Below are 14,557 nucleotides of genomic sequence, written 5' to 3' on the forward strand. Positions count from 1 at the left end.
ATTTATTTTATTTATTTATTCTGGATAGTCTGGATCTATAGGCATGACACCTCCCGGAGAAAATACTGTATTACAGTTTTTCTCCATTTTATACACACACAACAATTAGAACTGTGCACACAATTCTGAAAACTCAAGCATCAACAACAAGACTCCAGACCATGGAATTGTGCTGAGAGTTTAGCAGCCTGAAGCATAGCCTACTAAACCATAGAACTAAAATGGATGGATGGATGGATTTTATTTATATGTGCTAAACACTCAGCCCAATTCCATTGTTTCCACTCAAATATAAATTCTAATTTAACCAGGAAACAGTCACGTTTTAATGCAAGACAAGTACAAACTTGTAACAGCATGTGTGCACTGTTATCACGGTAGGACAATGAAGGCCCATGAAGCACCACCTGAATAAAGCGTGATGTCTCTCGGCCGCCAGGGGGCGCTGTGTTATCTGCCCTGACACGTTCACCTTAGCGGGACGTCAACAATTTCTTCCGGGTTTACACACTCATTCGCAGAGGTTGAAGATGAATCTAATGAAGGCATAATTTTGTACATAACCGCGTTTCCGCGTTGAAATTGTACGTGTATTTCTGCATTGAGAAGATTTGTTATACATTATTTCTGTGACGCTGCTGTTGGTTGAGCTAGTAGCTCCGTGTTAGCTGAACATGTCTGCGGAGGAAGCGGACAAAACAACCACCACTGATGCCAGCGCTGGAGATGAGGAGGAGGAATGGCTATATGGAGGTAAAAAAACAACAACCACATGCTGTCCGCAAACATAACTCCTCTTGACCGAAAGAGTCATTAATCACTGTGTGTGCCGCTCTGTTAATGGACTGCTAACCAACAACTCTGTCTGCTACTGTGAGAAGATGGATGTAACGTCTAGCTACGTTATGTGGTATAAGAAGATTAGAGAGTTAGCCTGAAAGCTAAGCTAGCAGCGACGGTTTGCTTTTCCCGGCCGTTTGCAGCCGTATAACTTTAGAAATAAAGCAATTAAATGCGTCTCTGTCATATATTTGGCTAGTATTAAACCTTAAAATGTGGTAAATGCTTATTCTGTCACTCTCTGTTGGATTTTGTGCATAGGCTAAACATGAGAAGCTAATGAATGGCCTTTTGAGCTAGCTACTAGTTATGGTTCAAATAAATCTGTTTTTTTTGCATTTTTCATCTTTCAGATGAGTCTGAGAGCAAAGATGAGGACGAAGAAGCCAAACTGAATGCTGCAGTCAGGTATTTAACATGCATGTCCACCCATACAAACACCTTGGATTTGTGTAAGTGATTTTAAAACTTGAAAGACACATGTTTACATCCAGAGAAGTAGGAGCTATTTACAGCAGCACAAAGAGAATTCACAAAGAAGCATAACAACCTTTTCTTTGTATCCACAGCTATAGGTATGCATTCATAGGTTTCAAAGAAAATGCATGCATAATGAGGGTTTTATTAGCCATTTTTGCAGGGCATTTCATTTGCCTTATTTGAGCATGTTTAGAATATTTGGTAGTTATGTCCTGCTATCTGTAATTTAAAATAAAAATTAAATAAACTTCATGTTTAATTTCATATTTTATCTACAGTGCACCTGCTGATGCTTCAACAGAGGATGATGCTGCTGCTGCTGCACACGCTACAGGAAATGGAGTAGCCTCCGAGGTAGGTAGCGTGCATGCACTCTGTCACAGTATGTGTTGTGACGTGTGCCATGCTATTTGTCTGTTTTTGAATATTTGATCACCCCACAGTTTTGATTGTTTTCACAGCTGTTTTCTGTCCTTCTAAGAAATGTTCTTGTCTCATCCTACTTTCGTCCGTGGTCTGTCAGGCGACAGGTGAAGGTGCAGGTGAAGGTGCAGGCGAGGACGTTGACAGTGACAGCGACAGTGATGATGATGATGATGATGTCCGCGTCACCATTGGAGACATTAAAACTGGAGCACCACAGTACACGTAGGTTTTGGTCAAAGTGTGGTGTTTTGCAGATTATTTAAACAGTCATTGGCTACTTTAAACAAACATATTTTTAAAGGTCCCATGACATGATGTTTTTATATAGGCCTTAGTGGTCCCCTAATACTGTATCTGAAGTCTTTTTCCCGAACTTCAGCCTTGGTGCAGAATTACAGCCACTAGAGCCAGTCCCACAATGAGCTTTCCTTAGGACATGCCATTCCTGAGTGTGTGAGTGTGTAGCTATTGAGGAGGAGGGGGGCAAGGTGGAGAGGGGAGGGGCCTTGACCAACTGCCACTTTGCTTGTTTAAAAGTCTTGATGTCTCGCTCTTTCTCATGGGCGGGCTAGATTCTCTGGGCGGGCAAAGCAGAGAAAGGGAAGGTAACCTTGCTCCTTTTGACCTCATAAGGAGAAAGATTCCAGATAGGCTCATCTTATCTTACCCAGGATAAGATACCCAGGGCTCGGTTTACACCTATCACCATTTCTAGCCACTGGGTGACCACAGGCAGGCTGGGGGAATGCATATTAATGTTAAAAAAACTCATCAAGTGACATTTTCATGCCATTGGACCTTTTAATATTGGTTGTAACAAAACAAAAATTTCCTTCTCACCTGATTGTACTTAATAAGCTTGTTTGACATGAGGCGAAAATAGCTTGTCTGGTCCACAAACAAACTGAGGATGCTAAAGCTTTGAGAGTACAACATATAAAAGTAACTGAAACAGGCATTTAGCTTGTCATTTTACACTAGTAGCAGCTCAAGAAGCTTATTTACCACATAATTGACTGTTCCTATTCATTACTTGCATATGGTGTATATGGCAGCTAATTAAAAGGAGACCTTGGGATGTCAATAACAGGATTTATTTATTTTTCCTCCTAGGACTTATGGCGCTCCACCTGTCAATCTCAACATAAAGACAACAGGCTCCAGACCTTATGGACAAGGTTTTTATTTTCATAAATTCAATGAATTGATGCATTGATAGGAGAACACTTGAAATGTTGTTGTACCTGTGACAATGACAAAGACCTATTCCATTCTATTCAAGGTATCCCTCTATTCTTGAACTGCTTTCTGTTTTGACATAAACAAAACAGATTTTTCTTTTTTATACTATTCGGCACTGTTCTGTTCAAAACACAGACATAATTTATATTGTGCACAGAGAGTAAAGAGTTTGGAAAAAATGTCTGAGCCCATTTGACATGTTATGTTGTTTATTTTCTGTAGCCTCCAAGATAAAGGGAGTGGATCTGGATGCTCCTGGAAACATTAACGGGGTTCCAGTGCTGGAGGCAGACATGGAGTCCTTTGAGGAGAAACCCTGGCGGAAGCCAGGTGTGTGTGTGTTTTCTTTCTTTTAAGTACCACAGTTATGTGCATTTTCAGGATGTTTAATGTTATTGGCAATGGCATGTCATGCCTAGCAGGTACATTTTTTCACAAGTTTTGTGCGTGTGTAGGAGCGGATCTGTCAGACTACTTTAACTACGGCTTCAATGAAGACTCATGGAAGGCTTACTGTGAAAAACAAAAGAGACTGCGGATGGGCCTGGAGGTTTCTACTGTCGGCTCGGTGACAAGCAAGATCACTGTGAGTGACCAGTGCTTACTCTGTTTGTTTGTTTTCTGTCAACGCCCTCTACATTTCACTGCCCTTCTGTTTTCATCATAAGCCTCTCCTTGTCAGTTAGTTGGAATAAGAGGAGTTCCCTGCGTGGTTTAACTGGAAACTTCACATTATAAGATTATGAATTATAGAAATGCTTTTTCTTAAGTCAGAACACCATTAGCACAAGTAAACATTATAGTGTCGTAATATACATGCCTATCACCTATATTTCTAAATGTTATAAAGTTGCTGCCTTCAATAGATAGATAGATAGATAGATTTTTTTTTTTATTATATATAATATATATAATATTTTTACTATATTATATTTATTCAATTCATATTTAATTTTTTCAATATGAATTAGGCAAAAAAAATGCAACTGCTACTCTCTACTATAATTAATGCAGGAAATATATTAATAAATGTATTGTGGATCTTTCTCAGGTTCAGCAAGGCAGGACAGGTAATGAGAAGGACATATCCACTTTGCCTGTTCACACCTCCAAGCCAGACTTCACATCTCCTATCAGCTTGTACAAGCCTTCTGTCAGTCAGGTCCCCAGGTAACACTTCTGCTTTTATCTTCACTTATTAAGATATCCGGTAATAAAACACATGTGCAGTTTCCACTTGAAGTGATGTGTACAGAAATGTTGATATGCTGTGCTTCCATCCACCTGTTTTGCGTGCATTTTCAGTTTAAGTATAAAAAACCCTGACCGAAAACTCATGAAATAATAAATTTTTAGAATACACAAAAAAATGTACGCTTGGCTGATGTAGAAAGGTTGGTATATCGATAAAACATATATCCCAATGTACATAAAGCATGTCACCTAAATGTACACTGCGGCATCCGCCCCACTGTAGAGACTTAATTGTCCGCAGATGAAAGCATCAGATCTATGTGAAGCCAAATTGGAACAAATTGATACATAACATAACTAAATTTCATAGTTAATTTGAGGTTTGACCGGCATTCTTTTAATTAGGCATTACATCATTTTGTTGCACCCTCTTCTTCTCCAGCAATGGTTTACTGGCACCCAACTCTAAAATTAGAGCCATCAGAGTCTTTTGCTGATTTTCTAGAAATTGGTTTAAAATTTGCACTACATTTGGATAGAAACTTAGATTATGTGTGTAGACAAGGGAGGGTTGGAAGACAATACTTAATACAAGAGTAAAGGGAAACTGCACAGTGAAATATTTCTTGTAGGGATGCACGATATGTTGGCAATCGTATCGGCTGATGTTAGTCATTTTATCAATACATCGGCAAAGAGTGTGTGTGTCTGTGTGTCTGTGTCTGTGTGTCTGTGTGTCTGTGCAGTGAAAAGACAGGGAGGTGTGTGGGTGAATATGAAGTAAGTTGTTACGTTATAGCAGTGCAGTCTGTACAGTCAGTAAATAAATGCTGGTTAAAGAGTTAGTATCAGCCATGAAATTAGAAGAACTTTAGCACAGGCTCACTAACTTAAAGTGGGCTGCCTTTTAAGGTGGACTAGCTATTTTCATTTTAGTGACAAGCCCCTCCTCCAAGTTTTGCTTTAATGATCTCTTCGTAGCCAACCTAGTGACAACACTGATTAGTCCTAAAACCTAAACAGGATATTTTGTTTTATCACCCAAGTTATATGATTTAAGGATGTAAGTTAAACTGGATTTTCATTAAGTGATACATTTGCTACAAGTTATAAAAGTATCCTAAAACTAACACTGTTAACTTGTTTTTTCATGGTGGCCCTGTAACTTGTTCAGAGAAAATAATGCGGTAAATCTATGATTTATGAGCTTTTCCAATGTTTTGGAAATTAATAAAGAAATTATTTTTTCAAATTCAAAATTGTTTACACATTTTTTGGTTTGTACAAAATATGATTATTATAGTTTTATACAGATCATATCCATGTGTATCCATTATCGACCATAACAGCAATTTTATTATTGGTTATTGTATCGGCCAAACTTTTTTTATCAGTGCATCCCTAATTTCTTGTGTTTAACTTTTAAGATGTAACATGCCCTGTGATTAGAATAGGTCTTCCCATGGGTTGTACGTGTGTGTTTAGGCCGATGTTACTCTCCTCGCCTTTACCACTGTCCTTTGTTTCAAAATGTTAGGATCTCTCCCCCTCAATGGCCTGGCCCACCTCTTCAGGACATGTCCTATTATACGTAAGTTGGCATGGACTTGTCCGTACAAGATTAATGGGCCTGATGGGAAATGTGTAAGTGTTACATGTTAATGTGTTTAAAGAGGGCCTTGCGTTTTTTCTTGACCATGAAATGCACCACAGAAAAGTATTATACATTCATTCATACAGTAAATATGTCCATTCCCTACGCACAATTTTAAATTCTCAGATGGTACTTGAAAGAGACTTTGCTATTCATTTCACGTATATTCAGTGGCCAATTATTCCAATGATGGATGGCATGATAAATAACTGAGCTTTAAAAAGAGACAATAGAATATAATGATTTAACTGAATCCACAGCTCATTTCTTTGGGGCCCTGTTAATAAGAATAACTCACTCCTAAGTAAAAAAGATGTAGAGATTAGACACATCATTTACTCATCATCCCACATTTTTCTTAAAGTTGCAACCTTAACAGCAGTGTCGTAATTTATTTGTTAAAGGTAAAACCCTTCAAAGGCCACTGACCGGTGCAACACAAAGTCTTTTGAAGATGCATAGTTTTCTCAAGACACCATCGGTGTATATGTTGGACGATAAGTAAGAAACCGCTGTACAGAAATGCTAAAGTAGGTCTGAGGTAATTTAGAAACCGTGAGACCATTACATATTTTGTCAACCAGAGAGCTCTGACAAGTTGAGAAGTAATTACACTGAAGTGTGTGTGCAATTATTCATACCCCTGGCAAATATTGACTTAGTTACATTTTTATGCAACCAGTAAGTTTTTTTCTTGATTAGAAATGACACCGGCGTCTCCCAGAAGAAAAGACGATGTACAAGAGGCATCATTTTGGAAAAAAAAATCTTTTATTTAAATTTGAACAAAAAGTGGCATGTCCAAAATTTTTCATACCCATCTTACTAATCAATAGAAAAGCCTTTATTAGATTTTATAGCAATCAAATGCTTGCTATACTTGCTGACCAGCTTTTTGTATGTCTCCACTGGTATTTTTGCCCATTTATCTTTAGCAATGAGCTCCAACTCTTTCAGGTTGGAGGTTCTCCTTGCCGTCACCCTGATCTTTAGCTCCCTCCACAGATTCTCAATGAGATTTAAATCAGGACTCTTGCTGGAACACTGCAAAACATTAATGTTTTGTCTGCTAACCATTTCTTCGCCACTTTTGCTGTGTTTTGGGTCGTTGTCGTGCTGAAATGTCCACTGGTTCCCAAGTCCAAGTTTCTCTGCAGACTTTCTGATGATGTTGTTGAGAATTTGTATGTATTGTTCCTTTTTCATGGTGCCGTTTGCTGTGATTAGGTTCCCAGGTCCACCGGCTGAAAAGCAGCCCCAAAACATTAGATTCCCACCACCATGTTTGACAGTGGGGATGGTGTTCTTAGGGTTGAAGGCATCTCCTTTTTTACGCCAAATGAAGGCTACATCATGGTGGCCAAACAATTCAATTTCAACCAGAAGTCTTCTTCTCTGTCCAGATTAGCATTTAGAAAGGCCAAGCAGGCTTTTGTGTGCCTTATCTGGAGAAGTGATGTCCTCCTTGGTCTGCGTCCGTTGAACCCAGCGGTGTACATTGGACTGTTTGCCTTAAGATCTTGCCACCAGCAGAGCCAAGATTCATCAGGATGGCCTTGGTGGTGATCCTTCGATTCTTTTTTTTACCTCTCTCACTATCCTCCTGGCAAGCACAGGTGTCACTTTTGGTTTCTGACCACATCCTCTGAGATTTTTCATAGTGTGGAACGTCTTGTATTTTTTAATAATACATTGCACTGTAGTCACTGGAACATCAAAAACATTTAGATATGGTCTTATAGCCCTTTCCTGACTTGTGAGCAGCCACAATGCGCAGCTGCAGGTCCTCAGTGAGCTCCTTTGTCTTAGCCATGACTGTTCACAAACCAACAGCAGCTTCTGTTTTTCACCTGTTGAGTTGATTAAAACAGCTGTTCCCAATGATTTAGGGTAATTAGGAACAGCTTGGAAAACAACTATTTGTAATGGTATAGATCTTTGGATTTTCCCATAGACTGTGACAGTTTGCAAAGGGTATGAATAATTTTGGACATGCCACTTTTTGTTCAAATGTAAATAAAAGATGAGTAATAATTATTTTCTATGCCTCTTGTACATCGTCTTCTGGGAGACGCCTGTGTCATTTCTAATCAAGAAAAAAACTTGCTGGTTGAATAAAAGTAACAAAGTCAGAAATTGCCAGGGGTATGAATGATTTTGGGTTTGACTGTGTGTTGTAGATTTTTTTTTTTTTTTTTAATATATATTCTCCTCCCAGGAAGACGAGTGGTACTATAGACGTGATTGGTGGAGGGACGGCCACCATCAGCAGGGTTGAAGGGCGACGCAGACACAATCTAGAAGGCAACAACATCCAGGTACACAGAAGCAACACAGACAGTCTCTCTCAATCAAAACACTTTCTTTTTCAATGTCATTTTTATTTTTTTTGGTGAAAATGTTGCTAGCTGAGCTCTGACTAAACTAAAGTTAGAAGTTATAAAGAGACTGCGCTGAGTGGGTGTTGTCATCTCAACATCTCCTTGTCTGTTGTTATGCAGGTAATCGCTGAACAATCAGACGCTGAGCCGACTCAAGCTAAGATTCCCACCTTCTTCCCTCCTGGACCACTTCCTCCAAACATCCCCCCACCTCCTTTCCTGCCTCCGCCACCCAATGTCAACACGGCACCCCCACTCATCCCCCCACCCAGTAAGTTTATTATCATCATCATCATCTTTCATTTTAGCGGGTCGCTTGTGTGTATTTGATTTAAAGCAGCCATCCTATTTTAACCTGTATTTTCTTGGTTTTATTTTGTTCACTATGTTTATTCTCTCTTTCTCCCTTGTAGGGTTGCCCATTACTGTCCCTCCCCCTGGTTTTCCTCCTCCACCTAGCGGGCCCCCTCCTTCTATCATGCCCACTATGGACAGGTAACACACACATGAAAACACACACTCAAACGCCACACACGCACATTCTCACACACTCACTAGCTGCTGTTAGTCAACCACAAACACCGACATACCCCTCCAGCCAACTGAGACAAAAATAAGCAATTACTGATATTGAAGACCATTTTAGCTATTTGTTTTACAACTATTAACAATACATTTAAAAAATAAACATGTTGACATTATGTCTGACCGCAAAAGGAGCTAAATATGACAACCTAGTGAAAAAAATTGTTTTGCATGCATTTCGGGTTTTAACATCTTACACACTGGCATCATTGTAGATATTTTGAACATGAGGACGAAGTTCTTTAATCATCCTATTGAAAACAAAATGTGTTCCTTGCAATGATAGAAGATCAAGAGCATATGGACACACACCCACACTGTAACATTTTGTCTTTCCTCTGTTTCCACAGTGGCCACCCTGGAGGTTATGATGGACGCTCTGTACCTCCCTACCCTTTCCCTCAAGGTATGAAGATATACAACGTAATCTGTCTGTGTAATTATCAGCATAGTCTCAACATAGGTCAGCGGAAATACATTTCCAGGATATTTGGATGTCATCCCGTGGCCGTTCTTAAACCGTTTGCTTTAGGAAACAAGGCAGGCCTCCTTCGTTTTTTAGGGAAATGGTTTACAAAGAATATGTTTACGGCATTTAGTGTTTAACTCAGACGTTTTGGAAAGATTGGAGAGGATTTCTGTGGACGAAGTACACACTGCGATACAAATAGAGCAAAATACCTATTTTATGTGGCGTTTTCTTTTGCGGGATGCAAATGAACAAAAAACAAGTTCCTTCCCAAGACTATTTTGAGGAGCCACCAGAGTTTAGTGCCACTTAAGATGATTGTGATTGGTCTAAATAAATGCAAACAACCCAGAGTGTGTGGTGTAACCAGATCTTACTCCACATTGCAGTGGAAATAGGTATGGCAATGCGAGACTATCAGCAACACATCAAATTTTTTTCAGTCTATCTCAATAAGAGATCTGTTTTGATATTCATGGAAAAGAATCCCAGAAATATGTTTAAAACCGTAAAACCAACAATATTTTAACAGATGCAAATGTGTATTCCTAGATATTCATCTCATTGGTTTTAATGTTATTGGAAATACAGGTATGTTTTTAAATAGTTTAATATGCATCATTCACTATAACAAATTGCTAACTGGATTTAAACAAAGTCTTATTTCAAAGTAATAAGTCTTCTGCTCCCCCTCCTTTTTACCTGTTCAGGTGCATACCCTCCACTCATGGCTGGAGGGGTGCCTCCTCCTTGGCCCCCCATGATGGACAACTCTAAACCCTGGGACTACTATTCCCGTCGAGACGACAAGAGAGAAAAGGAAAGAGAGAGGCCCAGAGAGAGAGAGAGGACACATGAGCGAGAAAGAGAGAGGGAGCACAGCCCTTCAGCTATGGGCTACACCAGGTGAGGGGGACAAAAACACACACTTTCACAGGCACAATTTTTGTCCATGGGTGCACAAATCTGATATGCTAGATAGTTATCGATCCTAGTATCCTGGTAAGTAGATCGGGTATCGGCCATGACATGACAGATTAATTTTAAAGCTGGGGGTAGGCAGAAATTTAAAAAAAAATTGCTACAATTTAAACAGCAGCTCTCCATCTCCCCTCTTGGTCCAGCCCCTCCCATCAGGCGAGCACAGGCATTCACCGGCTGAATACAGTAACATTTAACAGTACTCATGCCATTATATAGCGGCAATTCCATGGGAATGAATGTCCTGTTTTCTATGTAAAGCACTTTGAGATGACATACTGTAATTTTAGGCTCTGGTTGGCTAAATAAACATGGAATTAGCCGCAGCTTTGCTAGGGTTAGCAGAAAGCTACATTTTTACGTTTCTTCTCACACCGCCTACAGTGTGTATTTGTTGGGATGTTAGCAATAAGCGGTGCTGCTGCTTTGGCCTTTGGTTAAAGACTGGTGCCGGTGTTCATGCTAGGCTCAAGGCTAACCCGAGCAGACCACCTCTCAACTGTTTTCACCGCAAATGTGCGCTCCATAGATGATAAACTGGAATACTGGATTTTTACACAATTTCTTTCCTCTATGTACTATATATAGACGGATGACAATAAAGTCTCTTATCCAATAATTTAGGATTGAATTAGCTGCAGCCCTGAGCCTTACGGTAAACAGAACTTTTGCCAAAGGGACGTGACTGTGATTGGCTGAAGTCTCTCGGCTAGATTGACTGAAATCTGAAAACGGAGCCAAGAAGGAGTTACAGAAGTCTAGTTTTCTCTCAGACCACTTGAATTACAATATGCTGAGAGATTTGTATGAATGTTTCGCCCAATGACGGCAAAAATAAACTACCTACTGAAGCTTTAAATGTAGTTTGTTAGTGTCATTATACAATTTGATGCTTAGGATGCAATTTAGACATTATGAAGTTTGGACTTTTGCAAGAAGGAAATTATAGAAACTGGACCCCCTCGAATTGTAATTGAATACCCCTGTTTTAGGCAAACAGGATATGTTCATGCACTCATAGTCACAGACTTTAATATTAATGGTGTACTCGGAAGACAGATTTCCGAGTTGAGAAGGTCGAGAAACTCACATTACCCTGAGCTCAAAATCCAACATGACTGCTCTGTGCATCAACAGTAGTGAAAGCTGTAGTAATATACAGTTTACTAGCACTTCTGTCTTAAACACAGTACTGTCCAATTGCTATCTGTGGACATTGTTGTTTTGCTGGTTGTATGCACGAGAAACTGCCTAATGCGTTAACTGTTATTGCTAACAATGGCTAACCAGGTTAGAGCAAACCCTCAATGAAATCCGACTTGTTTAATGGAATGTGGGCAACTTAGTTGTAACCTCTTTCCCAGGTTCGTTTTCCAACTTATCAAGTAAATGGAACACACTACAAGAATCTGTGTTTTAGTCAGAGAATGGGCTTGTTTGATATGCAAACATAACATAGTAAAGGGAAAGCTCTTGTTCTTTCAACCTTCATAGTGAAGAGGAGCGGTATCGTTACCGCGAGTACCAGGAGCGTGGTTATGCAGAGCGACATCGTGAGCGGTCGAGCCGAGAGAAAGAGGAACGACACAGAGAGAGACGGCACCGAGAGAAAGAGGAGGGTCGCCACAAGTCCTCTCGCAGGTACGTAAACGCACAAAAGTTCTAAGAAAAAATCTAGTTGGCTAAATCCCTCCCCCTGAATAGTTATTGTCCAATCATAGCTTATAAACTGTAACCAAGCACAGCAGGCCTGTCAAGATTTGGATTTCTCCACATGTTCATGCAGGGTGCAAGGAGCTGTAGTATAAGTCATACTCTGCATGTAAAGAGTTTAAAGTGTATTGTTAAAAAAAACACATTGACAACTTGCACATCCACTGTATAGTATTTCCCCACTCAGAAGAAGTAGATGCTATTGGAGTGTAGGCTAATGTCAACAGGTCTCTCTTGGTCTTTATTGAATTTGGGGGAAATTTCAACTCCTGAAACTCCAGCCAGTGCTACCTGAGCTAATGTTGGGTTAGCAAAACACATCAGTTAGCCTTTTCTCTTGTAACTCTTAAAGTTAGAAAATACTTTTACTTAATTTACTTTTTTTTAAATATGAACTATTTCCGAACCATTTCAGTTTGTAATACTAAATAGCTCTATAATGCAATACAAGAGCATTGCAGTTGTTTTGTATTTCTGTCTTTAGGGTGACATTGTGTATGTAGATATAAAGTGTAATTTCTAAATCTTTTTTATATTCTTGTTTTGAAAAACAAATCAAAAAAATTACCAAGTCAGCTGGAGACAAAGTTGTCAACCAACTCATGGAGCTATGGTTAGCTAGCTACAGCTCATAAAATCTGTCAGCGACAGATACAAAAGCAGGCTTCTAGTTTCTAGCCACTTGGAAACGTGCTTTTGTCTTCCTCTAAAATCAATCGGCGGTTGTTATCGTTGTAAACTCCATGCATGCGGGAACGGGAAAATCAACAGCCTTAACAACAGCAGCTAAGTGGGATAAGGGTTTGGCAAATGGTCAATTGACAAAACCTCCTTTATTCCGATTTGGCACCATGCTGCCTCTCTTATTTTCTTACCCTTTTGTCCATCTCCATTTCACTTTGCCTTTTCTTTATTACATCTATTGATCTTCTTGTTAATTTATCCCTTTCTCATACCTACCTACCTAATCTTTAATCTCCTTTCCCCTATTGCCTTACCTCCCTGCCCTTTTACTCACCCTCTAAACTCTTTCCTCTACCTCTCAAATCTCCCTTCTCTGCCCTTTCTACACTTTGGTCCTTCTCCTTCAATTAGCAGCAGTAGCAGGAGAAGGCACGACAGCGAGGAGGGCGACAGCCACCGGAGGCATAAACACAAGAAGAGCAAAAGGAGTAAGGAGGGCAAAGAGGCCAACGAAGAGATCAGCGCAGACCAGGAGAACCAGGAGGCCATGGAGTAGTGATCACCACCTCCTTTTTTTCCTTTCTCTGTCTGTCTCCGGTCCTGTCTGTCCCTCCGTGTCCCACCAAGATGAGAAAGAAGGAAAGGGAAAAGATGAGCACAGACCAACAAACCAGGAAGTCGCAGAGTGATCAATGCCTCCTGTCACTCCCCTCTCCATCAATCTCAATTCCCCTGCATCCTGCTGTCGTTCATCCTCACCATCACTTCAGGCAAAGAATGGATGGAGCAGAGGAGGTGGTAAAGGAGAGATGGTCGTCCTTTTTACTTTATCTGTCTTTCCATTACTAGCTGACATCAGACAGGAAAACAGTCCGTCTTCACCCCCCTCCCGCTCTCTTCTGCTCCATCACTCCTTTCAGAGCACTGCTGTAACAAAAAGCTCGGAGATTTCACTGTATAGTCAGGACAATCCGCAGGTTTAGCTCTTTTTTTGTCATTTTTTGTTTGTTCTTGTCCCATATGAAGACATCTATAGACAGCTGTTGGTTTGTTAAGTTCAATTAAAAACACTTTTGATAAGACATCTTTTTGTGACTTTTTTGGAATAAATAGATTAATAATTGATCACATATATTTGTTTTCTAATAGTGATTCATATTAATCTTTCACAACATTAGTAACTGTATAGTCTACACATGCATTTTTTTAAATCACTTTTGTAGGTCTGAAATATTTTGTTTGTACCTAACATTTGTGTGATTTCAACACATTCTGAAACGGTCCCAGTGGTGATCAACTAGCAGAGTACAGCAGTGGTTATCAGTTGGCGAGGACAAAGGTCAAACTTCAAATTAATGTTTGATTTGGACTTGTGACTTAGGCTCATAGTATTATATGTTTGATTTAGGCTCTTGCAGCAGCTCATTGAACTCAGTAGCACTTTTAGGTCTTCTCAGCATGAATAGTTAATTATTGACCTTGAAGGCAGTAGTTTAATTACTATTTTATTTTAGTTTTTAATATCCAATTGCCAGTACACTTTTACAGTCTTACTTTTTACACAATTTATAACACAACTTGCAAAATACTCTTTATGTAACTTCCAACAGTGTTCGATACTTTTAATATTTATCTTATTTTTTTTCAACAAAATATGTATGCAAAGACATTCAAATAACGTACAGACACACTTACACCTACATATATACTTCTACAGTAAATGAGCTGACTACAACCTCTATCACGGCTGCTGGCAGAAAGAATAAAATAAATACCTATAATGCCTATGATGGTGCATTTATTGGCTTTGATTAATAGGAAAGCTGCTGTTTCTTATTGAAAACTGCAAAATGTAATATTTATAAAATTAAGTTTCAGTGACCGATCAGAGAGGGTACATTAGCATAT

At 39.5% G+C, this 14,557-nt stretch overlaps 1 protein-coding gene across 1 annotated transcript; it reads left to right on the forward strand.

Annotated features, from left to right (window-relative positions):
- The first annotated feature begins 449 nt into the window (after positions 1-449).
- On the forward strand, positions 450-13,731 carry fip1l1b (FIP1 like 1b (S. cerevisiae)). Its single transcript, XM_032543950.1, has 16 exons — positions 450-753; positions 1,194-1,248; positions 1,599-1,674; positions 1,844-1,968; positions 2,860-2,924; positions 3,211-3,318; positions 3,444-3,574; positions 4,040-4,158; positions 5,720-5,773; positions 8,055-8,154; positions 8,338-8,488; positions 8,631-8,712; positions 9,153-9,208; positions 9,982-10,177; positions 11,747-11,893; positions 13,064-13,731. Exons 1-16 carry the CDS (start codon positions 675-677, stop codon positions 13,203-13,205), a joined length of 1,686 nt encoding a protein of 561 aa, XP_032399841.1. The 5' UTR covers positions 450-674; the 3' UTR covers positions 13,206-13,731.
- Positions 13,732-14,557: the final 826 nt, after the last annotated feature.

Source organism: Etheostoma spectabile, chromosome 2, assembly GCF_008692095.1.
Source record: "Etheostoma spectabile isolate EspeVRDwgs_2016 chromosome 2, UIUC_Espe_1.0, whole genome shotgun sequence".
NCBI lineage: Eukaryota > Metazoa > Chordata > Actinopteri > Perciformes > Percidae > Etheostoma > Etheostoma spectabile.

Bases quoted from the DNA above. Each gene is read 5' to 3' on its own strand.
- fip1l1b (XM_032543950.1), top strand. From the start codon at position 675: ATGTCTGCGGAGGAAGCGGACAAAACAACCACCACTGATGCCAGCGCT. The intron at 1,969-2,859 runs GTAGGTTTTGGT...TTTTCCTCCTAG, and splicing joins ACTGGAGCACCACAGTACAC to GACTTATGGCGCTCCACCTG. The intron at 2,925-3,210 runs GTTTTTATTTTC...TATTTTCTGTAG, and splicing joins CTCCAGACCTTATGGACAAG to CCTCCAAGATAAAGGGAGTG.